This window comes from Ursus arctos, unplaced genomic scaffold (genome assembly GCF_023065955.2).
Source record: "Ursus arctos isolate Adak ecotype North America unplaced genomic scaffold, UrsArc2.0 scaffold_12, whole genome shotgun sequence".
NCBI classification, from domain to species: Eukaryota; Metazoa; Chordata; class Mammalia; order Carnivora; family Ursidae; genus Ursus; species Ursus arctos.
Genome location: NW_026622786.1, coordinates 56,002,041 through 56,020,169, shown reverse-complemented (window position 1 = coordinate 56,020,169; position 18,129 = coordinate 56,002,041). Strand labels below are relative to the sequence as shown.

At 40.8% G+C, this 18,129-nt stretch overlaps 1 protein-coding gene across 20 annotated transcripts in view; it reads left to right on the top strand.

The window, feature by feature from the left end:
- The window catches only part of NFIA (nuclear factor I A), a 367,666-nt gene that overhangs the window by 285,566 nt on the left and 63,971 nt on the right, over positions 1–18,129 (top strand). For 13 of the 20 annotated variants that reach the window (XM_048220512.2, XM_048220510.2, XM_048220516.2 and 10 more), the window contains one exon: positions 2,729–2,857. In XM_048220512.2, the coding sequence (XP_048076469.1) occupies positions 2,729–2,857 (129 nt within the window). Of the gene's footprint in view, positions 1–2,728; positions 2,858–5,104; positions 5,159–18,129 lie in introns of all 20 variants that reach the window. The other 7 variants (XM_044383811.3, XM_044383808.3, XM_026497961.4 and 4 more) reach the window with 1 other exon arrangement.

Below are 18,129 nucleotides of genomic sequence, written 5' to 3'. Positions count from 1 at the left end.
TCAAAAATAAAAGTCAAGATTAATGTTCTCTCGCTTTTAACATAAAGTAGTTTACTACCATTTTGAAATTTTATCCTGTCAATTAAGTATACGAAGCAAATTAACCAAAACATACATTATGCATATGGAGAAAATATTAAAGTATATAAAAGGAGATGTGCTCAATACAAGTCTTTAAAAATTGAAAACACAAAGTAATTTTGAGATTCATGACGGCCTTAGGGTTCATCTTACTTGACTGTGATAAATTTAGAAGATTATACATAGTTTGACTTATTCTTCTTAAGTGCAGACAGTATTTCTTTTCTCTTTAACCCCTTCATGGAGGATTTGAATTTTGCTGTTTTTGAATCTGTTTACCAACTTCACCATTCTTCATGCTTGTGATTACCTGAATTTTACCTGTATTCCCCTTTTTAAAAGGGTAAATGTAAATGGTGGATTTAATCATGTCACTATCTCTGCTGTATTTAGAATGGCATGGGATGGAACCCGTGAACTTTTCAAAGAAATGGTCCCTTTTCTGTGAGTCCAATCATTTGCTTTCTTTAATAAGGTTAGTTCAGATGCTGCATTTCCTCAGTGATTCCATTGTCTGAAAAAAATTCTGCCATCTTAAAAGTTTTGACATTTTCATTTTCTGTTCTATTTCGGTTTTATGACACATAATTCAGGCATTTGACTGAGCTTAAATCAGTGGACGGGTTGGCAGCCTAAAAATGTGTTTTGCGCAGGAGAGGTTTGAATGAATTGAGAGGTTTGTTTACATTTTGGTAACTTTATTTCTTCCCTTTAATTTTTTAATTTGAAATCCCCTCTCCAGTGTAATTCTGTGATTATACCTTAGGCTAGGTTCCTTGCAATGAATGTTGGTCCAAAACCCCAATCCATCCTAATGATGTTAGGATATTGGTATAGTGTGACTTTGGTTACTGATTCAAAGAGCAAGGAAACAGAGCTAACCTCGCTGAGCTGCGTGCTTTTTCATTCAAATCACGTAGATATTGATCTGGGATGAATGGGATCTAGATTTGTCCAGTTGGTGTGAAATCACACACCAGTTCCTAATGTCCTTACAAAGGCACCATGCAAAGGTATCTACCAACTTGCAATTTGTTTCTTTCTTGGGGTCAAACTCCCCAAGTTTTACTATGTCGGTTAGTAAAGCCACAGATAAAGCTGAGACCGTTACACGTAGTTTAAATATCTTTTCAGGCCATTTGTTGTGTTCTAGACCCTTTGTTGCATATCCTGAAAATAGAAGGAGCAAAATACACTGTATCCTTATGGAATCTGTGGTCACACTCAAAGCTTGTGTTGTAGAACCGCTGAAGGAAACCTGAGAACATAAATAACGAGGACATATTTAGATAGAGGCCAAACTGAGTTTTGGGACAGATCTGTACCTATAAAGTGCTTGGCACCGTGCATGGGAGTGAGTAACTACTCAATAACAGGTACATGCTAATGTCATTATTATTTTTATTACTTAGCATTCCAGCTCACCCCAGTAATTCTCTGGGCATAGAATACAACACTTGTAGACATATGTAAGTAAAGGAGCTTTGATTCTTTTGACGTGAATACAGACCAGTTTTGTGCGGCACATTTAAGAGAGCCCCAATTTGTCCTGTGATGTGGAGACAAGGAGTCATTTCCTTTATTTTTATATCCAAGTTTTCATTGTTTTAATTGGCACCCTACCAAACTGATAGATGCCTCCAGTTGTGTGTGTCAGCGTGGCTGCCGAGAACATTACAAACTCAGTAATTACAAGAGACGATTTCCCCATTATTTTCTTCCCAAAGCATTTTCTACGCTGGAAATGTTATGAAGACCTCAGAAACTATGGTAAAAATACTATTTTTAAAGATGAGTTTTTATTGTCTCTTCTTAACATAAAAGTAATGTATGTTTATCATAGGAAAAACAAGTAAGCAAAAAGAGGCAATGAAAACCACCAAATCCAGCACACAGAGAGCAGCACCGTTGCGGTTTATGTGCATTTCCTCCAGTTCTTTCTCCGTACAGAGAAGTGTGCTTTTAAGTGGCATCCTAGCACAACATCCTATTTTATAATCTCTTCCCATGTCTTTGCTCTGTGTCATTAAATGGAATGTCGTTTTTCTCTGACAGTATTTTTTGCATGGGTTCTATCATATTTATTTAACCAGTTTCAATTGCTGGGCATTTAAGGACTTTTTTTACTTTGATCTTTTCTTTCTTTTTTTCTATTATAAATAATTCCCTGAATGAGCAACTGAGTTGTCATTGTGGAGGGTTTTTTTTTTTTTAAATGTTAAAATAGCTAAGGTATTTAAAATGTGGAGAAAGTGCTTCGGTGTTTCAGTAAGGTACCTGGCAAGATGAAATGGTTGCAGATGAGGTCTTCATGTGCCTTCGAGAGCCTCCCTTCTGAAGGCTCCCAGGGGCCACAGGTGCATACAACTTGCAGGTGACACTGGGCAGGGGCCCTCTGTAATTAGACAAGATCAGTCATGCCAAAAGGGACTGTGATCGAGTAGAGTAAGTTGAAGTCAATTCTAGTTGGACTTACCAAGGGAGCATTTTGTCCCCTATTGGTTCCTGTGACAAATTCAAAGGGATTCAAAAATTTTGCGCTCACAGGTGAATTTCTTTTTTTAATTCTTTCAGTTTTATCTTTTAGGTTGTACAAGCTGTCGTGCCCTGAATTAAAGTGTGCTTATCACTCCATCCTTCTTGCCAGGAATGCCATCTCCAACCACACTGAAGAAGTCGGAGAAGTCTGGTTTCAGCAGCCCCTCCCCTTCGCAGACCTCCTCCCTGGGAACCGCATTCACACAGCACCACCGACCTGTCATCACAGGACCCAGAGGTGAGCCGCTCCACAGGCAGCCCTGCTTGTGCTTAGATCGTGGCCTTGGGAGCAGCGTAGCAAAAGGAGAGACAAGGAGGCCTCTCCCAGAACACTCCTGAAGGCAGTGAGTGTTTCAGTTTCTCATCCTTGGGGACAGCTTTGGCATCCGACCCGTGATTCTTACCCCAGGCCAGAAAAGGGACCAAACTTCTCATTCCCAGTGGGATGTTGCAAAGAGGTGGGAGGTAATTTGAACTGAACCCAGATCAATTCTGTCCTACAAGTTGGACGAGAGGAGTGTGTGTGTGTGTGTGTGTGTGTGTGTGTGTGTGTGTGTGATGAGTATATTTTCCTGTAGTTAGTTACCTGTTTTCAAGTAAGAGCTGTTTTTCATTCTCTCATCCCTGCTGATTCCCTGTCCTTGAAACCTGATTTCAATATGTGGCATTTTGCATTGAGGCTGTTTGCATCACGGTGTTGACGAGCAGTCTTCACTCACTCCTTTTGAAGTGGTAGATAGTTTGTCTGGTTTTCATTGCAATGTTTTCATTATTTTTGTCTCGTGTGCTTTTAAGTTTATTATTAAAATGTGTCCACAAGAAATATGATTTGTATTTTACATTAAAGACAAGCTTTAAACCTCAAGAGAATGTCAGCAAATCACTTAACTTGATCTTATTGCAAGATGAAAATATTTATTAGTTTGTTTATGAAACTCCCACAGTAGGAGTATGAATAATTGTAACCACGTTTACTTTCTTCCATCAGATTGTCGCTTAGGTAGGTCTGTGATCTACCAGCTGGTGTTATAACACATCCTAGAAAGTTATGGTCTCTTGTCTACTTTGACATACGCCTGGGGAAACTGATATTTCTTGCATTAATCTCAATGTTAGACCCACAAATCTGAATCCCTTTATGACTACTCTGTGAACATCTCAGGGAAAAAGTGGCAGTTGAGAAGGCCGTCCAATGCACGTGCAGCAGTCACACTGAAGAAAATAAGTATTCGGACTATTTTGTAAAGCAATTACTATATCCATAATTATGAAAACTTACTTGCTTCATCTTAAACATCTTGTGATGATTGACAGAATTTTGTCAAGATCCCTTATTATTTCACTTGTGTGGTGTGCGTGCATGTGTGTGTGTGTGTGTTATAATCAGAAAGGCAACATATATATTTTTTCTAACTTGAAAACGTTGCATCCACATTGGATTATACGGTCCCAGAATGAGTCCCTTTCAGTGGGGTAGCATTATGATATTATCCTCAGAGTCAGCATTCATTAAGCATCTAAACGGTGGTGGAAAATAAAAGATATGAAGTCCTTTTAGTCAGAAGATTTTCGGTTTCAGGGAGATAAGGCATGTGACGTTTCTCATCTTTCTATGGTCAAGTTAGCATTTTAAATGCTAAATGAATGTTACAAGTGGAAATTTCTGCGGGAACTCAGAGGAGGAGATAATGGAAGTTCATTTGTTCTTTAAACAATTTACTGAGTGCCTGTCGCCGAGAATTCAGTGGTTCCTGTCCTCATAAAGCATACAGTCTAGGGTAGAAGAGAGATGCAAGAAAATAAGCATTTAGAAGATGATGTGGAATGTGCTATTACCACTTTTTATCTAATAAAGAGACTTCAAAGTGTAGACAGCATTGAAGTCAAACCTTAAGATGTCACTTACATGAACAGAGGGCATTCCAAGCAGAAGAAAGATTCATAGTGTAGCAAGGTAATAAGGATTGGGAAGAACAGGATGCTAGCAATCAGGATAGCTGGGTGCGCTGCCTCTTTGCCTTTCTGCTTATCTTGTGGATTTTTTAACGTCCTCACCAATAAAATGGGACAGTACTATTGTTAAATGAACTTTTCCTCCCAAACTCCTATTCTTACGTAGAGACACGATAGAACGATTTTTGTAGAGACTCTTTGAGGAACATAAAGCAATGTGCATATATTATCATTTATTCATTAAATATTGAGTGCCTTCTATGCATCTTCCCTTAAAACCATAGTTCTACACATTATTAGAACAATTCTGGCATTTACCCGAGGACCAAGATTGGGAGCTTCTTCATGCTAGATATTTAAACACATTTGCTAAAATGACCCACGCTGGGTTGAATCAGAGTGGACCTCCTTAGCCTTCAGAACAATGAGCTTGGATCTCCTATTCATACCGTGAAAAAAATGTTTATGAGGAAAAGAGAAAGATGCCTAGTTTAAGAATTATGGAATACCAAAGATTCTTTGTTTTCACCAGAATTCAAGATGGTTCCCAGCATCCTCGGTTCTCCTTTCTGGAAAATCTACTCAGGTACCCATTCTTATTGCACCCTGCCCCCCCCCCTTAGTGGTCCAGTAAAGGGAATTGGAGTAATTTAGATGAAACTCTTCATTGGCGTCTTTGTGGCAAGAATCACAGAGTGGAGATGGACTAATACGAGACATTTTGGGGCTAAGATACTTTTTAAGGTTGGTATTGAGCCTCTCTCTGTCTAAGAAATATTTGCTGTAGGTGCCATATTGCCCTTTATTCTTCTCTGAACCAAATGGAAAGCTAATGCTTGGAATGAGATCACAGGATTAAGAGTTGATGTTTTAGGAAGATGAGGCCAAACTGAAGGAGAGAGAGTCTGACTGAATGAGCCAGTGTGGAGTAAATGTGATGTGTACATAAAGGAGACTTCAATATCGATGTTCCTTTTATTGTAAAGAGTTGCCATAACCCAAATCAGTAAATCATTAGAGAATCCAGACAGACAAGTCAAATTTTAAAGGGCCTGGAAGAAGAGAAAGGTGTGTCCTTTTTTGGGGTCCTGAGACACAGGGACAGGGGAAGCTGTTTACTACACCCTTGCTCAGAATCACATGGCATATTCACCTCTGCATAGCACCCAGACTACAAGGCTTCTGCTGCCTCCTTTAAAAATTTCTTAAAATTTCTAATGGGAATACCTTGACCAGACAGATGCCAGTTTGGAAATGCCATATTTGGAAATTTGGTGGACACTGTTACAAAGGAAACCTCTCTTTGGAATTGCAAAGCAAATGCAAAAAAAAAAAAAAAAAATAGGGCTTTGAAGGGAGGCAGCACTGCACAGTGGGTAAGCATAAAAGCTCAGGGGTCAAACGGACCAGTGTTGGAACCCTGTCTCTACCACCGTTACCAGCTGTGTGAACACGCTACCTTGCTTTACTTCTCTGAGTCATAGGTTCCTCATCTATAAATTGGAGATCATAATCTGTACCTCAAGAGAATCGTGTTGTCTAAGGAGCAAATGAAATCATGTATTTGCAGTTTGCACAGTGCCTGGAAACAGAGTATGTACTCAAGTCATGCAAACAAGTAACTCACCCATTTTTACCCAGGCTTTGAAAATTTCATGCTGTCCCTACTGCTTTCAACTGTCAGCATTTTGTCCATTCCAAGACCAGCTCAAATATGATTTTCTGCATGAAGACCCCTTAGCTCCACGCAGGCTGCCAGCACGTCACACTCCTTAAAGTCCCATAACCTTTCATCAGCACCTTGTTTTGCTAGTTAATGTACAAGTCTAGTCGCTCTCCCAGAATGAAACCTTTGAAAGGGAGGATCTATAACTTGCACTTTTCGTTACCTTACTGTGTCTCGAGCAATGGATTTTATGCTCAAATATTGGTTGAGTAAATAAAAAGTACTCAAATTACACATCAATGTACACGAAAGGTATTCATCCCCTCCCTGACACTTGACAAGATCATATTGCTTCAGAAAAATCTAGAGTGATAAATGTGTAATAGTTTAGGTAGGACTTCTTTATAAGGAATATCCAAGATGGGGAAGAACGATGGCCTTCCATCTAAAAAAAAACATATAAGATTGTATGAGTAAAACTTTCATATAGAAGTCATGGTTTTTCTTAGTTTCTGCTATTCTAATCACTTCTCTATGTACATCGTGATGGTAGAGACACGCGGTTTCTTAAAACAAATCCTCTCTCTGATATTGGCTTTCTTCATGGCTTTGATAAGTCACTTACCCCTGTGGCCTCCGTTTGGCCATCTGTATCATGGGGATAATCCTTGGCCACCTGTGTAGTTAAAGTTAGGTAAAGGGGTGAAAGCATTTTGGAATATCCTGGAGTGTGGAGAAGACATTAAGTTTCCATAAAAGCATTTGTATGTCATTATACATTATTACAATCACTATGCACGTTAAGCTGAAAGATTGGGCTTTCAAAGACTTTCTTTTATCAGCACTTAAAATTTCAACCATAAGAAAGTATTTAATCATGACAATTTGTTTTATTCATGATAATTGAAAAAAATCTTTGTTCTTCCCTTTGCTTTTTTAAGAGTTATAAGTTTGTCTGGTGATTTAAAGGGTCTAACTCCTTTTATTGGAATTATTTGGAGCAATCAGTGATATTTTGGAGTCTCTTGGAAGTTCATCTTGAAACTTAGGTGTCTGCCTAAAATCTTTGCTATTTTCAAAAACAAGATAATGTACTTAATTTAAGCATTTCATTTAATTTAATGCTTTACACTAAGTAAAGCAACTCTGCGCTTTGGGGACTTAGGAATGGGGAGTTGCCTACACTAGACACATTGAAAGGTGGAGGTTGAAAATAATTAGCAAGTAAGCACTTACTGAGCTTCGACTAGAACCACAAAATTTGAGAATGGTGCTCTGGAAATCTGGTCTAATCCATTTCCTGTATCAGCTAAGAATGTGTTTGACTGAAAGTAACAGAAGATCAGACTAAACAGGTCATATTTTTCTCATATAAAAACGAGTATGTGATTCAGGGCTGTTATAGTCCAAGGATTGAGATTTTATCTCTTAGCCTTGCTTTAGTGGTTTGTGTTCATCCTCATGCTGTGACCTCCTGGTCACAATGTGGCTACTGCACGCCTGCCTCACATCTGCATTCCAAGCAGAAAGCAAGGCCAGCTCATTCTGCCACCTTTTGTAGAATGTTGTGCAGCATGGTCCGAACTATGTCACATGATCACCTCTAGCTGCAAGAGAAGCTAGGAAGTCTAGATTATTTTTTTAATGGAACACATTGCCACTCTGTATAAAATTTGGGCTTTATAAGCGGGTTAAGTAGGAGGGTATTCCTGTATTCCGCATTACTCCTGCAGATGAGAGCTCAGCCAAGAACAGAAGTCAAATCTCCAGTTCAGTGCCTCTTCCACTATATCAGTAGGTTCTACCTTTCTCTCCCCACTGGAAGAAATAAGCTGTATTTACTTAAACAATTAATTTGTTTTCACATTTTTTATTAGTCTAAGACATAACATAACCATTTAGATCTTTTGATAAGCATGACATAACCCATGTTATCACACTGAGTTTTTTAATAACAGCCATAAACAAATCACTTGACCTTTTTTTATTAGCCCGTGAATCCTTGCTACTGGTAATACAGGGTTTCTGTTAGACGCAAGTCACTTCAAAACACAATTTTTGAAGTCTGTGTGACTTTTTTGATGTTAAAATTGACTTGCACACTCCCCTGACTGTCTGGGGATCCGTTTGTTTTTTCCACCAGTGTTTATCAAGCGCTAGGGTGTGTACAAGGCGCTCTACTAGTTGCCGAATAGAGTGAACAAGAGAAGCCGGGACTCTGGCCTCAGAGAGCTCACCTCCTGGTGGATGACGGGACAAGAAAGCCAGCAGTTGTATTGCTGTGATAGGGGAAGCTCAGGGTGTTGTTGGGGACGAGGGCATCCTGCCGGAGAACTGCCGTGGCATTTTGGCATTGTGAAGAGTCCAAGCATGAGACTTAACCCCTCCTCTCCTGCAGAGTGCCTTCTGGTTGTCAGCATGCAAAAGAAAGCAACAGCGACAGGTCGTGCTTTTAGATAACTAAGTACTGAGGAATTAAAGACGTACATGATGCCAGCGTGAAGCTAAGCCACCCACTTCTTTAGGAGTCAGAAAACACATACACACGAAGGCAGTTTAGAAGTACAATTGCCCCGGTACCGAAAATATACATAAGATATGCTGAAACAATAAACATATAAACCAAAGATTTATTGTGCAGCTTTCAAAGAGTCATGCCAATTTCTGTTTGGAGAGGTAGTCAGAAGTTTATATGCTCTATAAACCTCTCTAAGTCCATGATCCTCGTGATTCAAGCAGGGATCCTGCTCTTAGGGATGAAACATCTAAGGGTCTGCAGTTAACAATATCTCCCTGTTTGGCCAAGAAAAACATAGTGCCGAGAATTATGAGAATTAAGATCACTTTCCAGGAAGTGGAGGTCACCAGGAAAGGTTGGAGGAGTGGGGATTCATAGACAATAATAGAGGAGGAAGGAAAGAGAGGTAAAATAGGAAGGCAGCAGCTATCACTGGACGACAGGGCCCCTTAGAGCAGTAACTGTGGCTTTCTTCTTCCTACCGATGTTCGTCAGCTTCTTGCCTGGCCTAAGGCAAGCACTCAACAAATATTTGTTGAATAAATGAATGACTGCATGGATTTTATTGAAGACACACAGCAAGTGTGGGAATAACAGGGAGTTATTTCCATCCCCTCTGTGTAATATAACATAATATTCAAGTGCATGTATTTGGTAGGATTTAGGGAGATGTGTTGCATGGTGAATAAATGCTCAATACATATTCACTTTGCCTTAATGAAGAGCTTCTCCCTTGCTAGGCATTAAGAGAAATACTGAGCTCAAGATGATTTGATCCCCCTTGTGTAGAATATTCGCTGTAGTATTACAGACTTTTTGTCAAAATTGAGGGCCCGCAAGAAGAAATATTCCCTTTATCGCCACCATAACCGTGGCACCTCTCCCTTGGCTCGGGCCCCCTCTATCTAAGTGATAGGTGTGTTCAGCTTTCTCATATCGTCTCTGCAAACTTCTTTGCCTCTTAGGAAAGCTTTTAACTTCGTTGTAGAACCTGCCGGCGCTCCTTTCAAAGGAGCTGAATCTAATTTGTCTCTCCTGGTTTAGTGCAATTGAATCATCTCAGGGAAATGAGAAGCAATTAAGTACCTGTTGCTAACAAGGTGCTGAAATAATCTGCCAGCAGACACAAGGTGTTTATTTATTCTTGGAGTATGTCATGTGAGAAAACATTACGTTGTCATTCTACAATAAGAATTGCCAGATTTGATTTCCAGATGCAGGCATCAGAGACCTAACAAGTACCACCGTTGAGGAGTTTTGAAAGACAAGTAAGTAGGGCTTGTGAACGTTGGTCAAGGTTAGCTCAAGTGCTGGTGTCCAGCCCCGTGGGAAGCACTGTCGATGGGACTGGAAGGATCTGGATGGCGAAGAGGAAAGGCAGCTTTTTAGCAAAGGCCCTTTAAGTCCCAGTTCAGGAAATTATTAAATTCATTAGCCAGATACTTACAACCAGCTATTACTGCCCAGCCAAAGGAAAAAACAGTGCCAGCAAATGTTTTAAAACTACAACTAAACAAAAGTCAGGAAGCGTGTAATTAAAACTGTACCTTTATTGTATTGTAAAGAGTTTCACTATGACATGGAAAATATTTAAAGGAGAAGGCTGTTTAGCTAATTTGTCTGCAAGTGAACTGCTTAGTGGAAAACTATCCTAAATTAACTGTAAGGCCACCCACCGAGCGAACCTCATAAAAGGCCATGGCTGCTCAGCTTGGTTTTGTGTAACCGTTCAATAATTACTAGATAAATGCATAACTAAAAGCTCTATTACACTAATAATTTGTACTGAGATAGATGTGTGGGACCCCCTGCTGGGTTAATTTGTCATCCCCGCAGCAAACTTCTAAAGAGAGCTCTTCTGTAGGGGAATCGTGCTAATATGTGGTCCCAAGGAGGACAGGTTAGAGCAGTAAGACCAATTGGCTCCTTAATCTCTTAAAAAGGCAAAATGCCCCCGGGGTGAGTGCCAGAGAGAAAAATAGGGTGATTAACCACGTGGGCCTAGATTTAAACTCATCTCGACAAAAGAAACTGCTCTCCCTTGAAATTCCTTGCCCCTTTCTCTCTGCCTCTCTGTCTCTCCCTCCCTCTCTTCCTCTCTTCCTTGCCCCGCTCCCCCACCGTAGACCCACATAGGCACACATGGTGACGGCAGGGTTCTGAGCAAGGTGTCTTTAAAATCCTCTCATTGATAAGACTTCCCGGTGTGGCTTGTACTATAAATCACATAATCAGATAAATCCCTAGCAGTTCTTTCTTCTTGGTCTAGCTTAATATCATGGGGATTCCATGTTTGGACTCATTCTTTATTTTCCTCTTTTTGGAGTGGAATAAAAAGTCAATATTGGACTTGTATCTCTCTTTACGTGGAATGTTTTCTTCTGTCACACACACACACACACACACACACGCACACAATTGCTCTTTTAAATATGAGGCTCACATTGAAGCTTCAGTGCAGGGTTTTCAACCTCCCCTATTGACAGAACCATAAATCATGTTAAAGTTAAGTGAATTACTGTAGCATGGAACTGTGGCTTTAACAATGTTTATGTAGTATCAGCTTATCATCCGTGTAGGCAAGGGGAGGGGTGAGCACTGATATTTGAAATGGGAGTGGACGGCCCTATTAATGTGGTCGCAGTATCACAGAGAATCACCCACTTCATGCCGCCTCCGTTGTATAGTTGAAATTAGTGTGCTTAATCACATATAGAGAATGTTGTTTAAAATGTATATCTCCAGAGTAAATTTACAGCTGTCCTGTGCCATTTCTTCATACGAAATGGTGGTTGCTTTCCCGTGCCCCCCCAACACTTCCTTTTTCTGGTGTGCAAAACACACGTGAGCAACATCAGAGTTGCCAGGTTCCAATACAATAATAAGGGACCTGTGAACAAAAACTTCTGAAGGGAAATAAACTGTTTGACCTCCGAGAAAGAATTCAGAGGGGAGCTGTGGAGCACAATGAAAAGTGTGAGGGCTGTGGGGTCAGCCAGCATAGAATTTGGGTCCTGGCTGGCCACTTGGGATCCGCATACGCTCGTGCGACTCACTTATCTTCTACCTGCCTTTGTTTTCCACCTGTACAAAACGTTAAAGCGTGGGGAGGCAGAGGAAGTGAAATGACTTATGGAAAGAGCTGGGAACTGTTGTAAGTATGGTGACTGAACGTTCCCTACCTCTGCGACGACTCCTTTAATCCTTGTACCTGCATTTGCTTTCTTTGACTGTGATTCTCTGGAGAGGGTTCTCATTTCCTTCATTCTGCCATCCCCGTCCCCAGCTTACTCTTCCTACCTGCTCCTGTGGGTCCGGAAGGAGTTCCTGTTTCTCCTCTGAGGGAGGAGCCGCAGATCCCCAAAGGAGGACATGTGGTCTCAGGGAAGTGAGGCAGCCTGGTTACCCCATCCCACTGCTCTTGTCTGGTTGGGAGAACAGGGGAATCTGCCCAGTGGGGCAAGTAAATAGCTCCTCCCACGAAAGGCAGCCCTTTAGCCATGGTAGAGACTTCTCTTGGCTATGTCTTCATTCAGGCATGGCTCTTGCTAAAGTTAAGATGAGCACCTCTTTGGTTATCAAGAGTCTGTTGTTAATAAGAATCAATTCAGCAGGGAATTATTGAGTATTTACCATCTGCCAAGCACGGTGCGAGGCCCTAATGAACAAATCAGACGAGTCCTGCCCCCGCAGTCTAGCCAAACAGGTGGATAGGAAACGATTTATTATCATTATGCTGAGATTAATGAGAGGTGAACTCAAGAAAGGGATAATCCGGCACAGGTATTTAAAGTATTTGTGGGGGGCTGGATTTATGCGTGTCAGTTTGTGTGGGTCCCTTGCACTGGCCTGCGATATGAATTTAGAAAACCTTGGCATCCCTGAAGGATATCTCCAGATCTTTCCAAATCCCTCAGTTCCTGAGCACTGTAATAAAAGTTGTGGAATTGTTGCATAGCCAGTAATGAATGCTTTGAAGATATGTTCATATAGACTTTCAAGTGAAATATTCTTACGAGTGAAAGAAACCCAACCAAATTCCTTCACCATCCCTCTGCTCCTCCAAAAGAAAATCATGGATTGGTGCTTGTAACTAAAGCATCTAGGGGTTGATGGCTTCAGGTAGGGCTGGATCCAGATGCTCAGGTGATACCTTCAGAAATCTGCATGTCTTGTTCTCTCCCTCAGCTCTGCTGTCTTCTCTGTGAACTTCATTCTCAGGCTGAATCTCCTCAGACTGTGGCATTAATGATGTGGGCAGCTCCAGGCTTAATTCCCACCAATGTAACAGTCCCAAGGGAGAAAGAGAGTAGCTTTTTCACAGTAGATCTGGGAAAGGTTCTACTCCTGGATGCTTATGGCTCTTTGATGTCCTGGTTTGGGTCCTTTGCTTGGGTCACTTTTGGAATAATCCTTATGTTTTAAAAGATAAAGGGTTTTCTCCCTGGTGTGGCCTGGGTTGCATACCTACCCCCCTGAGTCAGGGGGTAGGGTTGAGGCCACTCTAACTACATAGGCTGGGGCTGAGGGAAGGATAGGTACCCCCCAAAACCATGAGAGCTCTGTTTCCAGAGGGAATGGTGAAGAACTGCTGGACAGCTCTACTAGCTGTCCACTGCAGGAGATAAGAACAAAGCTGTCCTGAGCTTGGGGCAATGGGCTCAGCTTTCTCCCTAGCCAAAGTGACTTATTCCTGCGGTTAGGACTTGCAGAGCACAGGTAAATTCAGGCACTAGAAAGTGACTATTAGCTCATGCCATGGGCTTCCAGGGCCATGAAAACAGTTCAACGTTTGGTTCCCAGTTATCTCACGTTGCCACATTATATTATATGATCCTGATTATTTCTCACATATCTTAATTTATTCTGAAAAAAAAAAAAAAGCTAAGAATGGTAAATAACCCACAGTCTAATATACTGTCTAGCACATAGTTGATTCTCAACACGTACTTTTTAAATGAGCGAGCCCTGCTATGTAACTAGAATTAATTCTAATCCTGAGAAAATCTTTTTTTTTTCTGTGCTATTTTATCCAATTTATAGATAAAGAAATGTGGGCTCAGAAATGTTAAGTGACTTTGCATGGATTAGGATAGGGAGTGATGATTTCAAACACAGAGGAGTTGAGCTCTAAAACCCAAACATGATGTATGATTTCCATTTTGCAGTAGAGGAAGCCAGGAGGCTGACACACAGAGCTATTTGATATCCAACCTGGGATAAAAGCTTGAATCCCTGACTTCAGACACTGGACTGACTCTTCTCGTACTTCCTCCCCTTGTGTGAAATCTACCACAGTAGGGAATAAATCCTTCGGTCCCATGGGGTGTATTCAGGGAGAAACTTGGAATTCGGGAGGATGCTTTGAAAGTGACCTCTGCTTTATAATCCTGTCTCTCAGAAATAGGGGCTTAAACCACACCATAATTCTGACGATTTGGTGGGGGAAATGCTGCCAATCAGCCCGCACTTTTATGTTTATCATGGGTTTGGTTTATTTGCTTGTTTTTTTTTTTTTCATGTTGGCAAACACTCACAAACTACCAGTAATCCTCCGAGAGGCTGGAGCATCTCCACGGACTTGACTTTGGAAATTTTCTATTGCAGGACTGCAGTCTGTAATTCCAGCACACTTCCAACAGGTTGTTAGAGGACTCCCTGTCTATTTCTGTTGACCTCTGTGATCACCCAGTCTGTAGGGTTGTTTTTTTCTCAAGTGTTTTGCCATGTTTCTTACTCTTCGTCTCTTATTTCTCAGCATTGCTTGCAGATAACATAGAAGCTCAGGTTCCCTTCATGGAATGGGATTCTTGTCCACTTTGCTTACGAAACAGTCCCTCTTCATATTTTCAATAATCATTGCTACTGTGTGGCATTTGAACATATTTCACATTAACCATCATGGCGGCCGAAGCAAGTAGTGTGCAGATGTGGCATATTCAGAGAGGCGGTCCTGTCAGGATCTGAAGGCAGAAAGCTCTATCTTACAGAGCTTGAACAAGCACACTCAGGGATTTTAAAACTCTAAAAATTACAGCCTTCCCAAAGCCAGGATGTCTTAGAGACTGTGTCCAGAAATACTCTATAACTTAATATCTCTGAAACATTTAAAAAATAATTTCTTTTAAAGGGCACATGCTCCCTTGTTTCAGATATTTTAGATTTCAGTGTTATTACTATGGATCAGTTGTACTGAGTATTTGTACCTGTAATCCCAGAGACAGAGTTCCGCTGGAATGCAAAGCTAGGGGAGCACCAACGATTGAGTACAAACTACATTTTGCAGAGGAGAGAACTAGAAGAGAAAGAAGTCACCTGTATTTATAAGCCAAGTAGTGGCAGAAACATAACTAAAAGTCCCTTAATCTAGTTAGAAATTAAAATAATAATAATAGAGAATTTTCCTTGAAAGTACTCTAGATCTTCTTAAAAAACTTTTTTTTTTCTTTTAGCACTAACATGTATTAGAGCTCCGATAAGCAACTCCCAAAAACTGACATGGTGGGCCTTTCAAGGGAATGATAGAAATCATATCATATCTGGGTTTGGGGGAGGAGGGCCAGGAGAAGACATGCACAGATTCTGGTTAGGTTGGAAGCATGCCTGGGTAGCAGGGGTCTATGGTAAAGGGGGAGGTCAGTATGGACGCTCAAGGACCGTAGATCTAAGTGAAAAAAAGAGTCTAGAGGGAGACAGCCCCCTAGTTCTAAGTTTCTAGATTGTCAGAGTTAGAGATTTAAGCAAAGGTACAGGTTCAAAGTATATTTCGTCAAAAACAATCTTTATAGGTCATTGTATCTATGACCATTAGATCATAGTTGTTGTTCCTGTTGCTTTGTTTTGCATTTTGTTGTTAAGGGATTTTTTTCCAAGACCCTCTTGTCATGTCCATACTGATAGTACCTACTCTTTCATCAATATTTATGTATTTATTTGTCCAAGTGACAGATAAGTAGCAGGTCCCTCATACTCTTACTTAATATTCCTTTCCCCTTGTGTATTCTATAATCCAAACAGGTGTTAGCAAATAGGAACTAATTTCAACTTATTCATCTCGCATCCTCATCCTTACTTTTGATAGTATTACCAATAAAAAAAAAGTTATTTATGGATCACTTACCCACATAGTCAGGAACTACACCCTGTGTCTTATATAGTTTCATTGGATCCCAACAACAAATCTATGAAGTATTATTAGCTCCACTGTACAGATGGCAAAACTGAGTCATAGAGAAGCTCAGAAACTTACAGCAGAGCTGGTAAGTGAAAGACCTAGAATTTAAATCTATACCTATCAGACTCTAAAGCCCACAGTCCTCATATTATACTTCTACTTTTTTGGATTCATATGTTTAACTTGAAATTATACACACACAGGTGTGGGAAACCAGCACAGACCAAAGCAGGTTAAATAATGGTGAAGAGGGACAATCAAAGAGCAGTAATGGCGGGTGGGAGGAGGAGTGGGTGAAGGTAGTCCAAAGGTACAAAGAGAAAACAGAGCAACAATGGATAGTTAGTGGAAATATAGAAAGCAAGCAGATTGCTCTGAAAGCTTCCAAAAGGTGAGGTTTCAGGAGAAAGACGGACCAGGACAAGGATGGGGTTTAGTAGGGAAGAGGTGGAAGGAGCAAGGATTATCAGGTGCTCAACTCATGGCAGGTGTCTGGAGGGTGAACAGGAATTATGTGGGTCTCCACCAGGGGCCAGTGATCTATGGCCCACAAGTCAAATCCAGTCCTCTGCCTGTTTTTGAAAATAAAATGTTATCGGAACATGGCCACACTCATTAGTTTGTGTAATATCTGTGGCTGCTTCCGCCCCATAGCAGCAGAGTCGAATAATTGCTGCAGAGACCGTGCAACCTGCAAAGCCTAAACTCCTTGCTCTCTGGCCCTTATAGAAAATGTTTGCCAACCTGGGTCTAGATTCTAAGCCAGGGCCTCAGCGCCAAAAGAGCCTTTCAGTAGCTAAAATTGATCTAAATAAAAATTTTAAAAGACCTTGCCTCCCCCCTCTCCCCTTTTTGTCTGTTTTTCCAGAAGACATTGGACTTTGATCTCCAACCTGAGGATCCCCTTAATTCAAATGGAATAGAATATACCAACCGTCTTGGAAATGTAGTGTAGCTAAAAGTTACTTCGGTAGCAGTGATATAAAACTACTAAGTGCCTTACCAGGTACCATGCAATGTCAGATATGTTTCTCTCATATGACATCCGGGTCTTTCACGTGCATCTCGGTGATGTTGAAGACAGGTGCTGTATGTTTTGAAAACCTTGGCTTGCCTCAAGTCAAAGGTTGGTTATTTAGAAAAGGCTCCCCCTCCTCAAGGTTTAAAAACCATTGCCAATTCCCCTTTCCTTGTGTCTCTGTTAAAATAAATTTCCATAATTCCAAACTCCTGGGCTTCGATAAGTGGCAGGTCTGACTCACGTATGATTTATAAATTATCGCTATGGACCATTAAGCTAGATTTCTCAGCTTTAGGTAAGCTACCGTGGTGTCATATACGGTGGTTTTGAATTTCTGAAGAAGCCGAGTACATAGTAGTCAACAACCCAAATAATTCAAATTCCATTTGCCTTTTGTGGAAGGCTTTTTTTTTTTCCTTAGTACAGTTTTTTTCTTCCACTTTCTTCTCCTTTTAGAGTTCTGTGTTATTAAAACCTTTACTTCTAAATATGAGTAGTCGGGAGTTCTTAATGGCACCCATTGCTCTATGGAAATGGTTATTTTTGTCTAAAGAACATCTTACTGCTGAAGAGAGGAGTGGCTTTTTCTGGTAATGGTGCTAAAAACAGATACAGTTTGGAGTCTCACCTGTTGCCACTGACTTAGGGTTGATTAATGGTAAGACTGAAGTTTTACAAATGCCAAGGCTTGGGAATGATCAGTCTTCCTGTGAGGGAAGACGGCTGTGTGTCACGCTGTCTTAGGAGCACACTGCACCTGAAGGGGGATTAGGTTTTCTTATTTGCACTGCACTCTTGACGGCTTTTCTTTGGAGCCTCCCATACAGGAGACTCTAGGATTGCCAGAAAGCCGACGCTAACATGAAAAGAATCCAAGTCTCTGTCCAGTCTCTGAGAATCTGTGATGGTTCGTGGACAAGGAATAAAGCAATTAAGGCAATGTCAGGTTAAATACAAGAACATATTTCAACCCATAAATTTTGGTTTGAGGAAAAATGAGGGAAGGTTATTAGAATTCTGGGAGGTTGAGTTAGGGCAAAACTGCTAAAAATGGTAAGGAGGGATTACTTTCCTCTCTCTTTTTCTTTCCCAAGATTTATAAAAGAATGAAGTATGAGTTTCGAAACCTATCTGGCTATGCCTCCCGATACCATCTTTTTTGAGCTAGAATATATGTC